The sequence below is a fragment of the Nicotiana tomentosiformis genome, chromosome 2 (genome assembly GCF_000390325.3).
Source record: "Nicotiana tomentosiformis chromosome 2, ASM39032v3, whole genome shotgun sequence".
Classification (NCBI taxonomy): domain Eukaryota; kingdom Viridiplantae; phylum Streptophyta; class Magnoliopsida; order Solanales; family Solanaceae; genus Nicotiana; species Nicotiana tomentosiformis.
The window spans coordinates 147,667,543-147,690,958 of record NC_090813.1 but is presented as its reverse complement, the minus strand read 5'-3'; the positions used below and the strand labels follow the sequence as shown (position 1 = coordinate 147,690,958).

At 39.5% G+C, this 23,416-nt stretch overlaps 1 protein-coding gene across 1 annotated transcript; it reads right to left on the bottom strand.

Moving 5' to 3' along the window:
• Positions 1–10,834: 10,834 nt before the first annotated feature.
• LOC138905822 (uncharacterized) lies at positions 10,835–14,314 on the bottom strand. The gene is made up of 2 exons (XM_070194338.1): positions 13,713–14,314; positions 10,835–10,952 (listed from the first exon to the last, which is right to left on the bottom strand). Exons 1-2 carry the CDS (start codon positions 14,312–14,314, stop codon positions 10,835–10,837), a joined length of 720 nt encoding a protein of 239 aa, XP_070050439.1.
• Positions 14,315–23,416: the final 9,102 nt, after the last annotated feature.

The following is a 23,416-nucleotide window of genomic DNA, read 5'->3' as shown; positions in this document are numbered from 1 at the left end:
TATGCGTATGTGAGCATTTGGTATTAGCGGTGCATCGACGGCCTGCGATTCCATGGATGATGTGCGAGATGCATTTTTTTAGTTTTGGTGATGGGCCAGTCTGGAGGACTTGAGGCCAGGTTTAGGCCGTAGCTTAGGCTCGGTAGTTTCAGTTGTGAGTGCATATACTATTGGACTTATATGCCCAGTAGTGTCCCTAGGAGTAAAATTTATGGCTCGGTGTGTGGTTGGATGGCTATATGATGAGTATGATGTGACTGCGGGATGTGTTTAGATGGTTTGAATGTGACGGGAAGAGTTTACTTGAGATGTGAAAAGGACTATTGGATGCTCGATTTCTTTGGATGTGTTATGCGGAACGATGCTCGATTCCTTTCATGTCATTTGCGGAACGATGTAGATTCTCATGGCTTGTTGACGAGTTTAGACTCAGGAAGATTAAGTGATTGCATAGCAGTTGTGGCCGTGAAAGGGCATAGAGAGATGTCAGTTTGAGTCTAAGCAGGTGGGTTATCACCTGTGGGGTAATCTACGGATGTGTGATCCATATGATGTTGTGTGGAGGGTTTCTTTCTACCAGTGGGTTATATGTGTTGCGATTTGAGTATAGATTGTTTGAGAAAGTTGACATGACTATCACGATGATGAATGCAAACGTAGCAGATGATTTGAGATATTTTATGGTTTGTGTTGCATGAGCTTGTGAAGAATTTTGTTGAATCTCACCGCGGTATTATGGCAGTAATAGAGTATGGGTATTGTGAGTTATCGAATGTTTTGATCTATGTCTTTGAGCTAAGTGGGGGAGTCTGCTATCGACGATTTGATTGCATGGTTATGTGTTGTATTGGCTTCGGTCTGAGGCATACTTGTGGATCGGTTACGACTTGCAGAGGTTGGTTTTGAGGATGACTTCAGCAAGGAAATTTTTGGATGCATGATGCATTACACCTTATGGATATACGAAGGTCTTGGAATGGTTTAGGCTTGCTGTTCATGATGGATGTAATGTACTAAGAAAAGGGATTTGCTCAGTTTCTTAGAGGTGTTGATTACTTCTTTGGGTGATGGTGTGCTAATAGAGCACATATCGTTTGGCTCGTTTGGGCAGATGACTCTCGAGGAGGTTCTAAATAGTTTAAGATTCATATGTGGCATTTGTGGATTTTTCTAGATTTGTATATGGCTAAGATCTGAGATTTGCATTGGATGGTGACGGCACTTGCGGTATTTCTGAATCACTATAGATTCTACATTTCATTATCAGAAAGGTAAAAGGAACAACTTTAAATTCACAGAAGGTCTCTTCAGAGTGGGTGTCTCGGTTGTGGTACTTTTGGGGTGCTCAAGACGGAATATAACGGCTTATGGTACTTGTGGTGAGCTTTGGGTAAGGATCATGGCGTTTTGGTAGAGAAGTGTCAAATTGAGGGTAATTCGGAAGGAACTCGAAGAAATAGGACAGCTTGGTAGTAGGTTGGATCAGCACGGTAATGGATATGATCGGTTCTTTTGGTACTTATGATGCGGTGAGTCTCTACAGGTATTTTGTGGAAATACTCTTGGGTTTGGAAACCTGCGTGGCTTGGTTGAGTTAGAGGGATTTAATTCTTATGGCTTGGTTATGTGCAAATGGGTTTCGAAGTGTTCTCAAAAATTTCTGCCATAACTTGAGATGGATTTATCTACAAGTATGAGGGGTATGTGGCATGTTATGATATTCTCCTGGATGGGATTAAGTGGAAGGTTTCTGAATGATCGGGAATATATTTTGCTTGTGACTCAGAGTTGATAACAAGATTCTTGTGCTTTTCACATGATGGCATGATAGATGTGGCGCATCTTGTGGGATTTAGATTTGCATATACAAGGTAGCGGTTCAGTTTGGAGGGAAGGTCACAAATTCTTATACAGCATGGTCGGTTCCAAATGTTTAGATGAATGTTATTACTACTTGGTATTGCTTGAGGAGGGTGCACATTTCAGAAGGCGCACTGTGTTATGACTTACAGATGCTTCATTGGTTATGTGGTGCTCGCCTGGTTGAGCGTCAGCTGATATTCAGATTTTTCCATGTGGCAACGGGGGAAATTATAAATGTATTTCTCATGGTATGATTATGTATGAGGGATGTATTAGTCATTCAAGTGGTGGAGTGGGATCAACTATGGTGATTCATGTATTATGTGGATTTCAAGACTAGGAGTTCTCAGAAGCAGATTGTTTGGGGTTGCGGATCGTGAAGATGTGTCCAAAGATAGCTAGATGGTGGTACGTGTTATGGTTAGGTCATTGTGGACTTTTGGAGGGCTATTTGTCCATTTAGGGATGACCGGAGTTGATTTGGGGGTCTATTGGTAGGCCCAATAAGGTTCTGTATTCGACACCGGATCGGATTTGTTGACTCAGAACTGTTAGTGTTGAGGGGTGTGGCATTCGGTTAGAGTTGAGCTTGTTCGTGTTCTGATATGTTCTATGTGTTACTCTTCTATGCTACGAGGGGTTGTGATTTGTTGGTTATATGCACACACGATGCGGTTCTGTTTGGGCATTGTAGTGGAATTCGAGCGAGATGGTCATTGGGTGTTAAATGGTTGATTGCACCTGGTTATGGTCTTTTCGGGCTGTGGTATATAATGTTATTCACTTCTCCGTAGTTATGGTCATGCACTTCGTGTACTTGATGTCAAATTGCGTGTAGTTATTAATTTTGAGCATTGTGGCTTGAGGTATTTCATATGGACCAGTGTTTGGATTGGGTCACGCATTGCAGCGGGGTTATGTTGGGATATGATCCTTTGTGGTAGATTCATGTGTCTTGGTTCTACTGTGTGATAGGTTCACAGCATTACGTTATGGTGGTACTTGTTGCGCTTGTGGAAGGATTCTCTTATTTGAGTCATTTTCCATGTTTGAGTACACTTGAATTGTTGCTTATTGGTACACAGATTGCACGGTTTGTGGATTTAGGTCGTATTAATGTGGAATGTCAATAGAATAGTTGTATTTGATGAGATGAGGTCATTGTACTTAGACTAGGTGCTATCAAATCTATTTACGGTATGGTTGGAAGAATAATATCGAAAATTGGCTTAGAATTTGACTTTGATTTTGTCGGATGAGAGAGAGCTCCATGACTTGTTAATCTGATGAGTGGTTATGATTTTCTGCATGTTTTATTCACCATTGGCAGTGTATGAAGGGTTGGAACAAGGTTTTAGTTGATATGAGGTTTGTTACCGGTGTCGGGCTTGATTTTAGGAAGCTATTGTGGTCAGATGTTACTGTTGTGGGTATGCGAGTTATGTGGTATATCATGTGATTACATCTAAGGTTATGGTTATGATTTGATACAGCTTGTTCAGACTTATACAGTGTGCAGACGCGAGATTCGAGTCTTGTAAGGAATTCTGGATGTTGAAAATTAGGTTCCAAGATTTATGAGCTAAGGTTGAAGGAAGAATCTTTGGTTATGTTGAGTTGACAAACTTATATGGATTTGGGGTGACGTGGTATCACCCCCGGGCATGTACATGGTAAGGTTACACAGTGATTTGACGGCTTTGGAACAACTCTTGGCACGTTCGAGGACGAACGTATGTTTAAGTGAAGGAGAATATAACGACCCAACCGGTCGTTTTGAGCATTTGTATTCCGTTCAGCTATTTGAAGTCTTGAGTAGCTTCATATGATGTATTATGACTTGCATGTATCGTCGGTTTTGGTTTTTACGTGTTTCGATATTGATTTGGAAGAAAGATTCTCAACTAGAAAGCTTTAAGTTGGAAGAGTTGACCAAGTTTGAATTTTGTATATTTGACTCCATAACGGAGTTTTGTTGGTTCTGTTAGGTCCGGATGGCTATTTTGGACTTGGGCATATGCCCGGATTCGCATTTGGGTGCTTCTAGAAGGTTTTGACACTATTTGGCGAAAGTTGGTAATTTAAAGGTTTGGAATGTCCATAAGTTTGACCGGGAGTTGACTTTGATGATATCGGGTTCAAATTGTGTTTCAGGGAATTGGAATAGCTTCATTACGTCATTTGGGACTTGTGTGCAAAATTTGAGGTCATTCCGGGTTGGTTTGATATGGTTCAACACGCATTTTGGAAGTTAAAAGTTCAAAAGTTCATTAAGTTCGATTTGAGGTGTGATTCATGATTTTAATGTTGTTATGCATGATTTGAGGCCTCGAGTAAGTCCGTGTTATGTTATGGGATTTGTTGGTATTTTCGGACGGGGTCCCGAGGGGCTCTGGTGAGTTTCGGATCATTTTCGGACAATTTCCTCTGATTTTGAATTGCTGGTTTTTACTGATGTCTGCAGTGAATCGCGTTCGAATTGGAGTCATCGTGATCGCGAATAAGTAATTGGACTGGGCTGTTTTATCTCTTCGTGTTCACGAGTGTTGAGTCGCATTCGCGGTGTATCTAGGACTTGACCTTCTCGTTCGCTTTTGGGTAGTCGCGTTCGTGATGGTGAGCTGGAGCACTCTTCTTCGCGTCCGCAAGACGTTCGCCGCGTTCACGTTGGGTGGCATCTTTGGGCATCGCGTTAGCGTGGGAAGCATCGCGAACGCGTAAGGCATTTTTGGTGGCTGTTCGTTTTGTTCATCGCGAACGCGATAGTTTTTCCGCGTTCGCGAAGGGTTCGCCTCGGCAGTGCTTACAAGTACTATATTTCGAAGGTTTCAGACACTTTATAATATTTTGAGATATGGAGCTCGGATTTGGGCGATTGTGGAGCCGATTTTCACCACATGGAATAGGGTAAGTATTTTCTACTCGGTAGTGATTTTATTCTGTGATTCCATCTTCGTTTTTGGCATTTGATTGATGATTTCAAAAGAGAAATTGGAGGTTTTTGTCTAAACTTTCCTAAAGTGAATTTTCGAGTTTTGAATACCGATTGAGAGTTGGATTTGAGTGAAATTAGTATGGTTGGACTCGTAATTGAATGGGTTGTCGGGTTTTGTGAGTTTTGTCGGGTTTCGAGGTATGGGCCTAGGTTTGACTTTTTGGTTGACTTTGGGCTTTCGATTAAAGATTCAACCTTTATTGTTTGGTATTGTTTCCTTTGGCATTATTTGATGTTTTTAAGTGTTTTTTGGTTAGTTTCGAGCCATTTGTAGGTTGTTACGCACGAGATGGCATTTTCTAGAGTATTGTTTGACTTGCTCAGTATTGGATTCGGCTTGTTCGAGGTAAGTAACATATCTAAACTTGGATTTGAGGGTATTTAACCATGGGGACTATGTTATACAAGATGCATTGAGGTGACGCACATGCTAGGTGACGAGCGTGTGGGCGTGCGCAGGGGAAATCACGATGCTAGTTGACTATTAGACTGTGATCAAACTTGTTTTGGTGTTATATCTTGTTTTCTCCATGTTCTCCTTACTTGTTTGATTATATGAGTTGTGAATCATGTTAGAAATCATGTTTAGGCTATATACTTATTCTGTTGGGACCTACTGAGGTCATCTCTGTTGTTGACTTATTTGCTTAAATTGCAATTATATACTCAGTCATATTCATTCATTTGCATATCATATCTCAGTCTCTATTATCATTTGTTGTTAGATCATGTTATCATTGTTTGGACTGATTGGCATGAGATTTGTGAGCCCGGGAGACTGGAGAGATTGATGACTCAGTTGGGGCATGAGGGCCGAGTTGTGAGTGGCATTTATGGGATCGGGATGCATGCCACAACAGGCTTTATTGACCCATTTTTGGATCAGGCTGCACACCGCAGCATGCCATGTTGGCTTATATTAGCGCATGTGCAGGATTCGCCCCTCCGGAGTCTGACATACAAGTAGTGAGCGCAGGTACCGAGTGTTGAGTGATCGAGTGTACCGAGTGACTGAGTGTGCCGAGTGATTGAGTGTGAGATAATGAGACTGAGTACTCTAAGAGTGCGAGTACATGAATTTATCAGCGTGATGCATTATATTTGACATGCATACTTGGCATGTAGGCATAAAGATGCATTTTCTCATGCTATACGGTATTGTGACATTCATGACTTCATATGCACATTGACATATAGGTGTAGAGATGTATTTTCCTCATGCTATATGTGAATGAAATATCTTATCTGTTGTTAAAAGATTTTGGAAAAAATTACGGTTTTCTAATATATTTATATTTTGGTGATTTCGGTGAAAGAATTGGGTTTTACTGTTATACCTGAAAAGCATGCCTGTTTTCCGTAACTGTGAACAAGCTGAGCATAATAACTTTGAGTTATTACTTGGTACTTTTTTCATTATATTGTTACGAGTTGTTCTTGGTCTTTGCTGTTGGACTTTGACCTTCTCCCGAGCTCGTCACTGCTTTCAACCTAAGGTTAGGTTTCTTACTTACTGAGTACATGGGGTCGGTGATACTCATACTACACTTTTGCACCTTGCGTGCAGATTTTGGAGCTGATGTTGCTGCATTTGGCAGGAGCTGGCATTGAAGATGTACATGCGTTCCGGTTATAGCTCCCTTTTGTTCTTTGTAGCTTTAGATTTATAAATCTGTTTATGTACATTTCGAACAGATGATGTATTTATTTCATACCAGCTTTGTAAACTCTAAGTCTTCGAAGCTCATGATTTGTACTACAAGTTCTTGAGTTGTTGTATAAAAGTTCAGCTATTTCATCATTTATTCTTATTTTAGTAAATCTCATTTGAATTGGATTGTTGTTAATTGACTTACCTAGCAAGTTGGGTTAGGTGTCATCAAGACTAGTTGGATTTTGGGTCGTGACAGTTGGCAACGGCCAACAACGACTACTTTTGCCTCCTTAGCCCCCTACCCCTTAATTTATATTTATAACCCCTAAGTTTGTTCAAATACACTTTAGCCCTATTTTAAAACTATAAATACCCCATTTTATTCTTTCAATTTTTATTTAAAAACTCTATCTCTCTAATTCTCTATCTCTCTCTGTCTCTAATTGCAATTAACATTTATAGCACTCAATTATTTTGGTATAACTTTTCAAGCATCAACATCAAGTATTTGGTGGCGTATATGTTTTTTGGCACTACATTACTAGTTGGAGCAATTTTCTTCCATCGACATCAATTATACGTCGGTGTTTGGTACATTCGTTCCAACTCTTATTGATTTTTGCATTTATTTTTGTTATACTTGTGTTGGTATTTGTTTTTATTTTAGTTATTAATTAATAGAAATGGCTCCTAAACTAGTAAAAACGTGTTTAAAAAAATTGAATAAGGGAAATACTAGCTCTAGTACTCCTACTCATGTTGACGACTTCACTCACATAGATGAAACTCCTGAATATCATGATGTTAATGTTAATTATCACCCACTATATCATGAAACACTACAAGCACAATATGATAATTTTAATAATTTAAGTGAGAAAGAAGAGAACTTAGAAACACCTACTAGTCCTGCTTATGCAGCTCCAACTTAGAGTCAATCTCAGTTGGGAGCTGATGTTTCGGTACCTCCCACTAGAGAACCAGTTGAACGTAAGAAAAGATAAATTTATTGGCAATGGTTTACACAGGATAAGGCTAGTGAAAAGGCTATTTGTAAACTTTGTAAACAAGAATTAAATTTTTAAAAATAAATCTGATCTTGGCAGAACGGGAGATTTAATGAAGAATATGCAACTTAAGCACAAAGATGTTTGGCTTGCTAGGGAGGGGGGTCCCCATTCTGAAACAAATACTACTCAGTCAGGGCACAGTTCTCATACTGTACAACCACAAATTAACCCTGTGATGGGAGGTCTTCTCCATTATGACCAAAAAAAGGATAGAGAAGATATAGCAAAAATGCTTGCTGTAGAGGGTTTGCCTTTTAGTTTTCTGTCATCTGACGGGTGTGTTCGTTACATACAAGAAACCTATAATCCCACTTTTCAAGGTTTTCATAGAACAACTATTAGAAGTGATATTTATAAATTTCAATATGAATATCAATAATATTTACGGTATTTATTTTTCCACTTAGATTGTAGAGTTTCTATCACTTCTAACATAGGTTGTAGTGTAAATGGTTATGATTACTTAACAGTTACATGTCATTGGATAGATAACAACGGAAATATGCAAAAATGCATTATTGGTTATAAATTTGTTGATGACCAGAAAACTGGTATTTTTATTTGTAAACAAATTAAAGAAATTTGTGATTTTCATAGACTTTCTAACAAAATTATTACTATTACTTTAGATAATGCTTCTAGTAACACTTCTTCTATTGGAGTTTTAAAAACTAGATTAACTCCACATTTTGCGAATTTATTTTGATATAAGATGTGCATGTCATATTTATAACTTAGTTGTTCAAGATAGACTTACTTTATTTGGCACTACTTGTTTACCCGTAAAACGGTACAGTTGAATTTATACGTATTTTCTAGACAAGTGAATTAATTCGATCTTGAAATAATAAAAGAATTGAAGAAATATGCGATACTTAACCTTGAGATGAAGATGAAATAGCAGAAACAGTAGTTCCGGGAGCAAGGCTTCCGGAAACAATAGTAATGAAACTAAAAAGTAAGAAGGTAAAATTGTATAAAGCTTTGAAAAGATTATAGCATAAGTTTGCCAGAAAATTCGTGTCCTTTACAATGATAACAGAGTTCACTATTTATAGTTGCACCTAGGGAATAAAGTCCTAGGATCATGCCCTTCTTTAATGTCAATTATGAGGTCCATTGAAGAATGTGTAACAGTGAGCATGAATGACAAATTCTTTATAACGGGCAGTGTATTAAATATTGTAGAATATTCTCCAATAAATGCTATCGGATGGCAGGCATTTAATGCACCTTTATGAGCATCATCCTTTCCGGTAACAAATGGAACAGTTGTCTTCGGTCTTAGCTATCCTCTGCCTTCGTCTCCACGTGTCACCCTCTTATGCAATTACTTAAGATAACATATTTTATCCTATAAAGATAGTCCCCCTACTTTCCGGTGACATAACTTTGTGTCACCGGAAAGTTGGTAGAAACATTCTTTTTGGCGGAAATTTATCTGACCCCCTCTGAAAAGTTTCTGACGGTTTATTAGACGCACGTCTCTCCGTATTTAATGCCCCAAACACACGTCATCCCATAATTCAGGATAACTTTTGCTGGTTATCGAGGTAATTATGGCCATGAATTTAGCCGCCTAAACCTTTACTTATACTCATCAATCTCCTTCATTCACACCCCATAATTGTCCAAACTCTCTCAAATTCTCTTCATTCAATTTGTACTCTATTCTTCAACATTTCTTTAACTCTCCTCATACGAGAAAAGATTTTCCTTCTTCTATAACATATAATGGATTCTTCTTCAAAAAATATCAGTTCCTCAAAAAGCAAAAACAAAGCCGATGAAGGCACTCCTCCTACAGTGCGCACCATCATCCCTAGAAGTCTTGTCACAACTAAAGACTTTGAAGAGAAATTTTCTTCTGTTAGTCCTCGTACATGGGTCGTTCGCAGATATCCTTCTTCCATCCATCCTTCCAGCATTCCTGCTGTGAAGGAAGATTGTCATTTCCAGGATATAAACATTATTGCTCCTGATCTGGCGCAGCGGGTAACCTTACCCAAGAAGGGTTTTTACGTACTTCTATACGTATCCCTTCACTTTGGGGACATTTGCTCTGAGTGGAGAGCTTGACTCCATTATTGTGGAGTTTTGCCTCCACTACTAAGTATGTTTGGCACAAGTGAGTCCCTCCGTGTAGAGGACGATTGCTTGCCTTCGGTACCTGTGCCAAGAAATGGGGGAGGAACTATCCCTAGCTCACGTGATGAACCTTTATTCCCCCCAAGATCTTCTGTGGAGGGATGATTAACTTCAGCAAGTGGAGCCACCATGCATTGCTATCCAGCATGGATGATGATAACGATCGTGGGTGGATGGAACAATTTGTTTCAATTTCCACCAATGACATCATCCTATCATCGGCTCCTTCCTTCCCGGAATTATGGAATCGCACTCATAAGTATACAGTTTTCTTCTATTCTTGTTAAAGACCATTCCTTATCATTATTAACTTTTCTCCCTTTACCTGTCTCAGCGACTCGGTGGGTTCCCCCTAGGGTTGACAGCTTGGACTAATGGGTTCCGAAAACTTTGGATGCCACTACGCCTGAAACCCGCACGTGGAAAGAACTGTCTATGAAATATGGGTGGGAGGACAAAAATCAAGGTAAGTTGAACTCATCTTGTCCTTATCCTTTCTTATGAGAAAGTTGTTTGATTATTCTCTATTGCTGAATATAGGTCTACCCTAGGGCTCGGTTGTCCTCCCTGAAGAGGACATTTTGGCTGAACCTGCTGATGCGACGAGGTTGCTGCAGAAAGCTTTTTCATAGACAGGCGTCTCCGGGCCTGCTTTTGGTACAAGTGCTTCTTCTCGGATTCCCCGGCCGAAGAACATGCAACCAAAAAGAAGGCGTTCCTCCACGGCTAAGGGAAAGAATAAGAGGGCGAAGAATGCTGCCCCCGAGTCATCTTCGTAAGTCGTGGTGATGAGCCCTCTGCCCGGGCCGGCCGTAGATACCATGATGATTGACGATAATGGAGAAGCTAGCGAGGAGGGAGCTTCTCTACATAGAAGACGACGACTTTCCTCAACTCAATAGACTGCTCAATATGATGAGTTAGTTACACCAACCGAGGACGATGCCTCGACACTATGGGGGAGTATGAAATGGTGGAAAATGCCAACTCCCGTTTTCGGATCCCAGTCACTGCGCCCGATATTGTGGAGCTGAGTACCGGGTCCCTACCATCTTCAGTTGACGAGAAACCAACAACCAGCACTGCATTTGTCGCAGGTGTTTCTCACCCTTCAACACCATCAGCTTTATCTCCTTCTTCACCAATTCTTCCACCAGCAACTGCTACATCATCGCCACCGGCCGCATCTATCCGAGAAGAGGATGTTCCTCTCTCCCAGTCCCTAGTTCATGGGAATTTAGGGCAAAATTATGCTTCCCCTTCAGAAGATCCGCAAAGGAGGAGGAGTGTTACTCTATCGGTCTCCACCGAATGCAATTTGCTATCCTGACCGGTGGAACTTGCTAACTATCGGAAGCCTTTGGCTTCAGAAAAAGTATACATGCTCTCTCGGGAGTGTGCTTGTTGAAGAATGCCATGCACAATGCCGCAACGGTCTTCATTTCCTTTGTCATGTATCCTGTCTTTTGTTGAATAAATATCCTGAGTTGACCTTTCATATTTTGCTTAAGTGTTTTGCTCAAGTTTTATTGTTTGCGTCTGATTATGTAAGGCCTTGGGTGCATTTTTTCACCAAATGCATTTGGATTTCGGGCACAAGTTAATCTGAAATCAACCCTTTATCGTGAGGGTTTTTATAAGAGAGGGCCCTCTTATGTTTACGGTGCTCTTGAAGAGGACGTCTCCTATTCATTACGGTACTAACATTTGAAGTACTTGTTTAACTTTCAAATGATAAAATCAATTTATCGTTCAGACAAGAAACAAGATAGAAATAAAAGGACTTTACTTTATTCCTTCTATTTTCAAAAAGTACATAAGCATTCATTATGCTAAAACGAAACTGCCATTTCTTGTGGCTAACTTGTCAACTTGTTTCTACAGGGTTGGCTACGCAATCCCTGGTCCTGATGATATAACTATGTTATCGATTTTCGTATTCCGGTCGACGTGGCAGTCATTGTTGCAGTATCCTCATATCATCCCCCCCCCCCCCGTGTTCAAATGCAAGGAAAGCGAATTGGAACACTAGAAGTTTTGAACCTTCGAGGATTCCACTAATGAATTGCTAGATAATCTTCAGTTCAGTAACAAAATTCACTTCCCCTTTGGAATTTATGCTATCGATACAAAGACTATCTAACAATCCTTTAGTGTTCTGCACTAGTGAACGGTCGGGTAACCTTTGCTGGATAGCAAACTTAATATCCTGGTGGGAATTTTTCTATCGAGCCAAAGATTATCTAACCGCTCATGAGTGGTTCTTCACTTGTGTGCCTTACTATTAAAGGTCTTATTGCTGTTGTTACCTTCTTTGCAGTACGCTTTTTGTTGATGCCTCGTTAAAATCTTGCCAGAAAAACACAATTGGGACAAAAACTAGACGAAGGGAAAAAGAGTGCAGCACATACTTTCAGTACATGTGATGTTCATCAGCAATAATATCTCTTGATGTGTGCCACATTCCAGTTGCTTGGAAACTTTTCTCCATCCTGATTCTCCAACTCGTACGAACCTTTCCCGGTGACAGCCAAAACCCGGTAGGGGCCTTCCCAGGTTGGGCTTAGTTTCCCGTCGTTGAGTTCTCGGGTGTTTTGACTTACTTTCCTTAGAACTAAGTCTCCCACTTTGAAATAACGGAGGTGAGTAGCTCCAAGTTGATTAACATTGCTTCATTATTTGTCTCTTAATTTGCTTGAAAATATCTCAAGGTGGGCTCCCTTACTTCCACTGTGATTAAGGCTTCTTCTTCGTACACAAGGGAAAAAGGAGTTTCTCTTGTGCTTGATTTGGCCGTTGTTCGGTACGCCCATAGCACTCCAGGCAGTTCCTCAGGCCATTTACCTTTGGCCGCTTCCAACCTCTTCTTGAGATTTTGTATAATCACTTTGTTCTTTGATTCTGCTTGACCATTTGTGCTCGGATGATTGAACAAAGACGTGATTCTTTTGATTTTCAAGTCTTCAAGGAACTTTATGATATTTGCGCCTATAAACTATGGCCCATTATCGTAGGCTATCTCTTTTGGAATTCCAAATCTACAAATTATGTTCTCCCATAAGAAATCCACCACCCCGCATTCGCCGATCTTCTGATAAGGACCTGCTTCAATCCACTTAGAAAAATAGTCAGTTAAAATTAAAAGAAATCTTACCTTACCAGAGGCCGGCGGCACTGGTCCGATGATATTCATTCCCCACTTCATGAATGGCCATGGAGATAGAACTGAGTGTAATGGTTCTGCTGGTTGATGTACCAGTGGTGCGTAGCGTTGACACTTACCACATTTTTGCACGAAAGCTTTGGCGTCTTGTTCCATTCGGGGCCAATAGTATCCTACCCTTATCAGTTTTAGTACTAAGGAGTCTGCGCCAAATGATTTCCACATATCCCTTCGTGGACTTCTCGCATAACATAATTAGCTTTGGAGGCTCCCAAGAATAGGGCCAGCAGGCCTTGAAATGATTTCCTGTACAGTTGGCCTCCTTTGAAGCTATATCACGTTGCTTTGGCGTACAACGCTCGGGATGCCTTGGAGTCTTCGGGCAACTTTTCGTGTTCGAGATAATCAATGATCTCATTCCTCCAGTCCCATATCAAATTAGTTGTATTCACCTCATAGTAGCTATCTACGTCCAGAATCGAGTGCATGAGCTGCACTACCGTCCCTGAATCCGATCCCTTCATTTCCATTGATGAACCGAGGTTAGCTAGTGCATCCGCTTATGAATTTTCTTCCCTTAAGATATGCGTAATTGACCACTCCCGGAATCGAGCAAGTAGAGCCTGAACCTTCGCCACGTATTGTTGCATGCGCTCCTATTTGGTTTCGAAGATCCCATAGACTTGATTTACCACCAGATGGGAGTCGCATTTGACTTCTATGACCTCGTAATCTAGACCCCGGGCCAATTTGAGTCCTGTAATCAAAGTTTCATACTCTGCTTCGTTATTAGTCAAAGGGACCATTCTTATGGCCTACCTTAGGGTTTCTCCCGGAGGCATGGTTAATATTATGCCAAGCTCAGGATCATTTACGTTTGAAGCTCCATCCGTAAATAAGGTCCAAACTCTCGATGTCGATTCTGACACTATCATTGCTTCTTTGGTTGCTAGAGGAAACAATCCTGGACTGAAATCTGCCACAAAGTCAGCCAAAACTTGTGGATTAATCGCAATCCTAGATTTGTACTCTATGTCGAATTTACTCATTCCGACGGCCCACTTGGCTAATCTACCCGAGAGTTCGGGTTTGTGAAGGATATTCCGTAGGGGAAAGGTGGTCACCACAGCCATTGGGTGACATTGGATGTAAGGCCTCAGCTTCCGAGCGATGACTACGAGAGCTAAGACCAACTTCTCCAAGTGCGGGTAGCGAGTTTCTACTCCCGTTAAAATTCTACTAACATAATAAATGAGAGATTGTGTACCTTTGTCCTCACGGACTAAAATGGCACTTACCGCTACCTCTAAGACTGCTAGGTAGATTAACAGTGTTTCATATTCCATCGACTTTGATAGTAACAGAGGGCTTGAAAAGTACCTTTTCAAATCTCTCAAAGCATGTGGCATTCCAGGGTCCATTCGAAGTTGATTTTATGTTTGAGTAGCACGAAGAAACGGTGGCATTTCTATGATGACCTGGAAATGAACATGCTCAAAGCAGCCAATCTCCATGTGAGCCTTTGAACTTCTTTCATGCTTGATAGCTGGTCCGGGATGTCTTCGATGGCTTTGATCTTATCGGGGTTTACCTCAATCCCCCTTTGTGATACCAAAAATCCTATGAACTTGTCGGAGCTGATCCCGAACGTGCACTTCTCTGGGTTAAGCTTCATTTTATGCTTCCTTAGGATGTCAAAAGTTTCTTGTAAATGCTTAAGGTGTTCACATGCATTCAAAGATTAACAAACATATCGTCTATATAAACTTCCATGGCTCCGGCATTCTTTAGCCCGAAGGGTATCACATTATAACAATATGTGCCAAAATTTATTATGAACGAAGTTTTTTCCTGATCGTCCGGGTTCATCTTAATTTGGATGTACCCGAAATAAGAATCGATGAAACTCATTAACTCGTGCCCGACTGTTGCATCAATCATTTGATTGATGTTTGGCAGTGGGAACGAGTCCTTTGGGCACGCATTATTCAAGTCCTTATAGTCTACGCACATACAAAATTTATTATTCTTCTTAGGAACTACTACTACATTAGTTAGCCAGTCTGGATACTTTAACTTTCGGATTGAACCGATATCAAGTAGGAGAGTTACCTCTTCTTTGACGAATTAATTCCTGGCCTCCGTAATATGGCATTTCTTTTGTCTTACCGGAGGGATGCTGAGATCCAAGCTTAACTTGTGTACGGCCACTTCCGTTGGGATACCTGTCATATCCGCATGCGACCATACAAAACAATCAACATTATACTTAAGATATTTAATAAATCTAGACTAGAGCTCGGGGTGCAGTCCTGTCCGTGGAATTTCCTCTCCAAAAAGGTTTCAAATAATTGAACTTTCTCGAGCTCTTCCGTTGTGGACTTCGTTGTGTCTGTCTCTTCTGGTACCTGGAAACATCTTGGCACGTGATAAGATTCTGATGCTTCTTCTCCCTGGTTAACTTCACTTGATTCGGGAGCATGCACTGGTTCTTGTAATCGCTATGCCGCATGCTCCTTCCCTTTGCTACTGGAGACCAAAATCGCATTCATCTCCCTTACTGTCGGTTGGTCGCCTTCTATCTGTTTGATCCCTTAGGGAGTTGGGAATTTCAGCAACTGATGATATGTTGATGGTACGACTCTTATCTCGTGCAACCACGGTCTTCCCAAAATAATGTTATAACCCATATCACTATCCACAACCTCAAAAAGGGTTGTCTTTATCACCCCCTTGGTATTTGTGGGCAACAAGATCTCTCCTCGGGTCGTTATGCTTGCGAGGTTGAACCCGACGAGGATTTTTGTGGCCAGAATGATGCTTCCAGTAAGTTTGGCTTGCTCCAATACCCTCCATTGTATGATATTTTCCGAACTTCCTGGATCCACCAGAACACGTTTGATTTTAAAATCCAGTACATTTAAAGAAATTACCAATGCGTTGTTGTGCGGTAGCAACAGTGAGTCTGCGTCCTCCTCTGTGAAACTGATGTCATCTTCAGCGATTTCTCGGAGTCTCTTGCTATGTGTTACTGATACCTTCATCTTCTTTGCTGCCGAGAAGGTAACCCCGTTGATCTCGTTCCCTCCCTCCGAAGATCATGTTGATCATCTGGCACGGGGGATCTTCTCCTGTTTTTGAGGGCTTCGCGTTATCACAGTTGCGACTGTAATTGTTCTTGGTCTGATCACTTAAGAATTCCCTGAGATGGCTATTTTTCAGTAGTGTCGCCACCTCTTCACGCAAATGTCGGCAATCCCCAGTCCAGTGGCCATTCGTTCTGTGGTATTTACACCATAAATTAGGGTCCCTCTGGCTGGGATCGGACCTCATCGGCTTCAGGAACCGTGCTTCTTTAATGTTCCTCATAGCCGATACCAACTCTACTATACTGACGTTGAAGTTTTATTCTGATAGCTTGGGATAGGAAAGATCCCGAGAACCTGACGTTTCTTTGTCCTACAATGATTTGTTGTTCCGACAACGATCAGTTCTTCTGTAGGTCACGAACCTGTATGCCAACCGAAAACCTCTGCCACGTCCTTCGGCCCGTTCATAGGGCAAAAATCGGCCCCTCAAAGACCGTATATCTGTGTCAAAATCGTCTTTTGATTTTTCTTTATTCTTCTCTCGACCTTTTGCCGACACCGGGAAGCCAATCTGATCATCTTCAATCCTTATCTTAGACTTGTACCGGTTGTGAACATCCACCCAAGTTTGTCACTTGGAACTCAAGCAAGCTTTTCTTCAATATCCGGGAAGCATCAGAACTTCTCGGATTCAGACCCTTGGTGAATGCTTCAACCTGCCATTCATCCAAAACAGCCGGGAGCAATATTCTTTCCTTTTGGAACCGGGTGACAAATTCCTATAGCAACTATGACTCTCTTTGTGCAATTCTAAATATGTCGGTCTTTCGGGCCTGCACTTTTTTGGCCCCGGCATGGGCTTTAATAAAATAATCCACGAGCATCTCAAAGGAATCTATGGAATGCTCGGGCAACAGCGAATACCACGTCAAGGCTCCCCTCGTGAGAGTCTCTCCGAATTTCTTCAGCAAAATAGATTCAATCTCGTGGGGAGCTAAATCGTTCCCCTTCACCGCCGTTATATAGGTGGTAATATGCTCCTGAGGGTCCGAAGTCCCATCATATTTCGGCACATCGGGCATTTTAAACCGCTTCGGGATTAATTCTGGTGTCGCTCATGGTTTGTACGGCAACTGAGTATACTTCTTTGAGTCCGACCCTTTTAGCACTGGTGTGCAACCGGGATTTGGTCCATGCGGGCATTCACTTCCCTCATAAACTGTAAGAGTTCATTTTTGAAGGGATCGCTATCGTTGTTGTGACTGAACCCGCTCCCCCTGCTCCATCGAAGCCGACCTCGGCCCTCGGGTTATTTTTGTCAATCCTCTGCGTTGTTTGATTTGTAGGAGCACCGGGAGGAACTGGACCTCGTCCATTTGTGTTATTGGAAGCACCCGATAATGCCTGTTTTAGTTCTGTCATAACTTTATTAACCAAACGAATTTTCTGGAGCATGTTATTGGAGCTCTGTAGTTCGTGCCCTTTACAATGATAACAGAGCTCACTATTTATAGGTGTACCTAGGGAACAAAGTCGTAGGATCATGCCTTTCTTTAATGTCAATTATGAGGGCCATTGAAGAATGTATAACGGTGAGCATGAATGACAAATTCTTTATAACGGGCAGTGTATTAAATGTTATAGAATATTCTTCATTAAATGCTACCGGGTGGCAGGCATTTATTGCACCTTTATGAGCACCATCCTTTCCGGTAGCAAATGGAACAGTTGTCTTCGATCTTTGCTATCTTCTGCCTTCGGCTCCACGAGTTACCCTCTTATGCAATTACTTAATATAACATATTTTACCCTATACTCTACTCTTGACAAAATTAGATTTGCAGTTGGTTATATCTTTCGCTCTCAAATACCTTCTAGAGGTAGAGAATTTAAAATGCCTTGTGAATCTTGTGAATTACGCTTCAGAAAAATTCCTAAAGAAGTTGCAACTAGATGGAATTCAATATATGATATGTTGTCTCTTGCTTATGAATCTCGATTGCATGTTTCCAACATGTTTAATTCTCATGTTTAATATGGTCACGATATGATAATAGATGATGATTGGGATACCGCTTTTTATCTTATTCATTTTTAGAAAATATTTTCTATGCTACTAAAGAATTTTCTAGGGTATATTATCCAACTATTTCTAGGATGTTAATTTATATAGCTGAAATTTTGATGTTATTTTTTGAGTATAAACAAAAGAAGATTATAAAGATGCTATTAAAATAATGGTAGAAAAATTTTATAAATATTTTTTTCCTATTCCTATGATTTACATTACTGCTACTGTTTTAAATCCTCAAATAAAAGTTATTGGTGCAAAGACACTTATTAAAATAATTTACCTTAATTTAGAAATAGAACCAATTCAAAGACCAACTCTTTCTACTTGTTTGGCTAGTATTCAAGATAATGCTAAAGTTGTGTATGACTGTTACCAAAGACTGGTGCCTCTACTTCTTCATCATCTCAACCTCTTAAAAAGACTATTGCAAATAGACCTTTTGGTTATATTTGGCAAATGATTAGTCAATCGCAATCTTCACAAATTAATGATTTTGATGTTTACTTACTTGTAGGAATTATTGATATTTGCGATGATGAGGGGAATGAAGTGTAACGACCCCATCGGTCATTTTGTGTAATTGCGCCATGTTACCCTCTCCCTCTTATTGCTTCACACATGTATGTGTTTATGATTTTATGACTTGCGGGGTTGGTTAGTTTCGTTCCGGAAAAGTTTTCGGGTTAATTTAAACCCTTGATTCTTGATTAGAAGTTTAAATTAGAAAATATTAACCAAACTTTGACTTTTGTAAAAATGACCCCGAAACTGTATTTTTATGGCTCTGATAGCTTCGTATTATGATTTCGGACTTAGGGGTATGCCCAGAATTGATTTTTGGAAGTCCGTAAGTTGATTTATGTTGATTTGTCAAAATTTGACAATTTGAAGTTGAAAGGTTTAACCGTAGGTTGACTTTTATCTATCGAGCTCGGAAATTGATTTTGGGACTTGGAATAGGTCTGTTATGGTATTTAGAACTTGTCTGCAAATTTTGGTGTCGTTTGAAGTTGATTTGATAGGATTCAGACGTTTAGTTGTAATTCTAGAAGTTCTTAAAAATTTATTTGAAATTCATGCGTTTTAGTATTCGATTAGTAGTTTTAGACGTTATTTTTTATTTTGATCGCGTGAGCGAGTTCGTACGATATTTTAAAATTTGTGTGGATATTTGGTTTAGAGCCCCGATGGCTCGGATGAGTTTCAGACATGTTCTAGAGTGGTTTGAACTGAAAAATGACAAAACCTGTGTCTGGTGCTCGGGTGTCGCAAATACGAACACCAAGGTCGCATTTGCGAAGGTGGCATAAGAGGGGCAGTTGTCACAAATGCGACTCCCCTTCGTATTTGCGAAGCCAGCAGAAATTGGACAGTGTTTGCTTTTGCGATGACCCTCCAGTTCGCAATTGCGAAGACTCTATTGCAATTGCGATGAATGTTGAGTCTGTCAGGGTTCGCAAATGCAAGCCCTGGTCCGCAATTGCGAGGGTTAGCAAATGCGAACCTTATGTTGCAAATGCGACATCTGCAACTGGTTAAAGGGATGGGAGACGGGATTTTTGAAATCATTCTCTGATTTTTGAATCCTAGACTCGGTAGGAGGCGATTTGGAGAGAGGATGTTCACCTACAAACCTTGGGTAAGTGATTCTAATCCATTTCTAATAATATTCCATCAACATATGTTAGATTTTAACATTAACAAACCTTGGGTAAGTCGATTTGGACTCGTATTTTGAAACTAATCACATATATGAACTCATGGGGTCATGGTAGACGGAATCTACCTTTAGACCCGAGTTTTGACCAAGCGAGCCCTGGGTTGACTTTTTAAGAAAAGTGTAAAGATCTTAGCTTTATCTATTGAAATTAAATTCCCTAGCATTATTTGATGATATTAAGTACATTTTGGTTAGATTTGAGCCGTGTGAAGGCGAATTTTAAGGGAAAAGTTATTTCCGAGTATTGAATTGGCCTAGTTAAGGTAAGTGTCTTGCCTAACTCCATGTGAGAAAACTATCCCTTAGGATTGGTATTGTTTGATTCAATTGTGCTAAGTGAAATTCGTGTACGCAAGGTGACGAGTGAGTACACGAGTTGTACGTGGAATTTGACATGTTTAGGCTACTTAGGCTATTTTCACGCTTTAAATTGAAATATCATATCATATTCTAAATTCTCCTAGTCAATATATTCTTACTTGTGTTAGTCTATCCTTACATTTCTTAAATGATTTCGTTAACACCTGCTCTACCTCCTAATTGATTAATTGCTCTCATGCTTTAGTTGAACTTGTTGCCTCTTTTATTGTTACATACTATCTCTTCATTGTTGATTATCATTATTTGAAGTCATTATACATGTTATCCCCTTTATTGTTGATTATCATTAATTGAAGTTATTGTCCATGTTACCTCTTTCATTGTTGATTACCATTGTTTGAAATATTGTTCACGTTATCTCTTTCATTGTTGATTTCTATTATCTAAAGTCATTGCTACACGTTATCTTTTCTATTGTGAGTTATTGCTATTTAACACCGTGGCTGTACATTGTATCTCATTGTTGAATTATTGGTGTTGAAGTTGTGAAAGTCGTTACCATATTGAGGCGAAATTGTTATTGATGAATATCTCCTTTTTGAGCATTTTACATTCATTGTTGTTGTTGATATTTGTGTACCCGTTGTGGTGGAGCCGTGGGCTATTATTGTGAAAATATTGATATTATGGACTGTTGGCAAATTGTGATATATGAACACATATGGTGCGAGTTGTTATTGTAATGTGATATTGATGCGCATGTGGCGATATAAGGCTTGGGGTTGATATGCATGTGGCGGTATAAGGTGGGACTTATATGCGTGTTGCTTGTAGGGGATCTACGCGAAGCCACATGGTATCATAAGATGGGCTAAAGTGCATGTAGCTATTTCGGATATGGTGGGAACATTTTTTGTTGTTTCATTCTTTATTGTTCTAGCAGTTATTGTCCGTATATGATCATTGTAGCCCCTTTAGTTGCTTCTGTTATGCTATTTCCATTATTGATTTCCGATACTAGTTCATGCTATTATCTTATTTCATATCAGTTATTTCTTCACTTGCCATTACATATCCGCATTACATTTTCATATTGTTATTTATATCCTAGTAGGTGTCTTGACCTAGCCGCATCACTACTCTACTGAGGTTAGACTTAATACTTACTGGGTATTGTTGTGGTATACTCATACTACACTTCTGCACATTTTGTGCAGATTCAGGTACGTCTGCTCGTGCCGGTCATTAGAGATTACCTGTTAGCTGCCTTTATCGGAGACGTCAAGGTATGCCTGCTCGGCGTCCGCAGGCCTCGGAGTCACCTTCCCCATTTTTTTCATTTACTGTTGTATTTTTTTCGGACAGTGATGTAGTAGTTATTCTAGTTATACTTTGTAGAGCTTATGACTCAGTTCCACCAGTTTTGAGGAACGTATTGTTGAGATTATGTTTTGCATCGGAAGGTTATATCAGTTATTCAGCTTGTTTTTAGCATTTTGATAATTGTTTCTGTTAAGTTATTATTATTATTTGTTAGGCTTACGTAGTCGTAGAGATTATGTGCCATCACGACATCCTACGGAGGGAAATTGGGGTCGTGACATGAAGACTTGCTAAAATATTGGAGAATGAGCGAACAATCATTTCCGATTCTTTCAAGAATATCCCGAGATGTGCTAACTATTCAAACTTCATCGGTAGCTTCTGAAAGCGCTTTCAGTGCATCACGATTTCAACTTGGAGACCACAGACACTCATTGGCAGAAGACACCTTGGAGACTACCGTTTTATTCAGAGATTGGATTAAAGTGGAGAGAAGAAACTTTGTCCTTCCAAAAATAATTTAAGAAGACGACGATACATATAATCAAATACTATCAACCGGAGATCGCGGGGATGCAGACGAACAAGTGCTACCAATTCCAACCGAAGAGCCACATTAAGTTATTGAAAAATTGCGTAAATCGTTCAAAAGAAATATGTAATTTTATTTTTATAAATGTTGAAATACAAATAAATACTTATAACTTGTATTAGAAATCTAATGTTTACATTGAATAAAATAAAATAAAAGGCACTTCATAGCCTTGAATTTTTTTTATCCATTAAAGCTTGTTTGTATTTAAATATACTTTTTTTTAATTTTTAATTTAAAAAACTCCTAAAATATCGGTACCGCACCCTTAAGTATCGGTACCCTTAGGACCAATAGGGTTACTAGTAGGGTACCCAAAAAAATATCCTTAATTCTCAACCTTAAATACCGTTAAGAAAAGTACGCTTAAGAAACCCTCCACTTACCCTTACCCTCCCCGTACCCTTAACCTTTAATGTCCGTGTACCCTCCCCTTAAACAGCCCTACTATAAACCAAGAGTACAAATGATTAATATGTACCAATAAAATTTTAAAAATATTATATATATCTATCTATCTATCTATATATATATATATATATATATATATATATATATATATATATATATATATATATATATATATATATATATATGTGTGTGTGTGTGTGTGTGTGTGTGTGTGTGTGTGTGTGTGTGTGTGTAATAATAAGTTTTAAATATATATCGTTATAGTCGGTTTGGTTTGATTTTTTGATCAGTTTTTGCTTAAACCAACACCAAATCAAATTTGCCAGTTTTTAAAATTCAAAACCAAAACGAAATCAATCAAAATATTATCGGGTTATTAATTTGATTCAATTCTCAATTTAGAATTTTTTTTTAACATTCCGTAAACATCCTTAGGGGTCGTTTGATAGGATGCATTAGAGAAAAATAATGCATACATTAATTTTTGGTATTACTAATCCCTTGGTTGATACATTTTTTCAACCTATATATTACTAATGCAAATATTAGTTATATAATCTATTTGGTATTATCCTATGTATAACTAATACATAGCAAACCATGATATTAATAATACCAAGGTTATTAATGCATGCACTAGCATGGTTAAAGATAAAATTATTTTTAAAGTCCCTTAAAACTAAAGAATATGAAGGGCGTTTTGTAAGCATTTTAATTTTTAATACACCATACCAAACGATATAAAAAATAATTTATGCATAAATAACCTCTGCATTACTAATCTCTGCATTATTCTAATACACCCTATCAAACGACCTCATAATGGTAGATGTTGCAGAAGAGAATATTTAATCGAAAATGGAAGTTATTATTAATTAGAGAAATATGAAATAGATGAAAGTTGCTACGTACCTTACACTTCAGGATGTCAAGTTCAAAGAATTACTCTTATCATTCACTCATTTTCCTCATGATGGGACGGACTGATTGCGC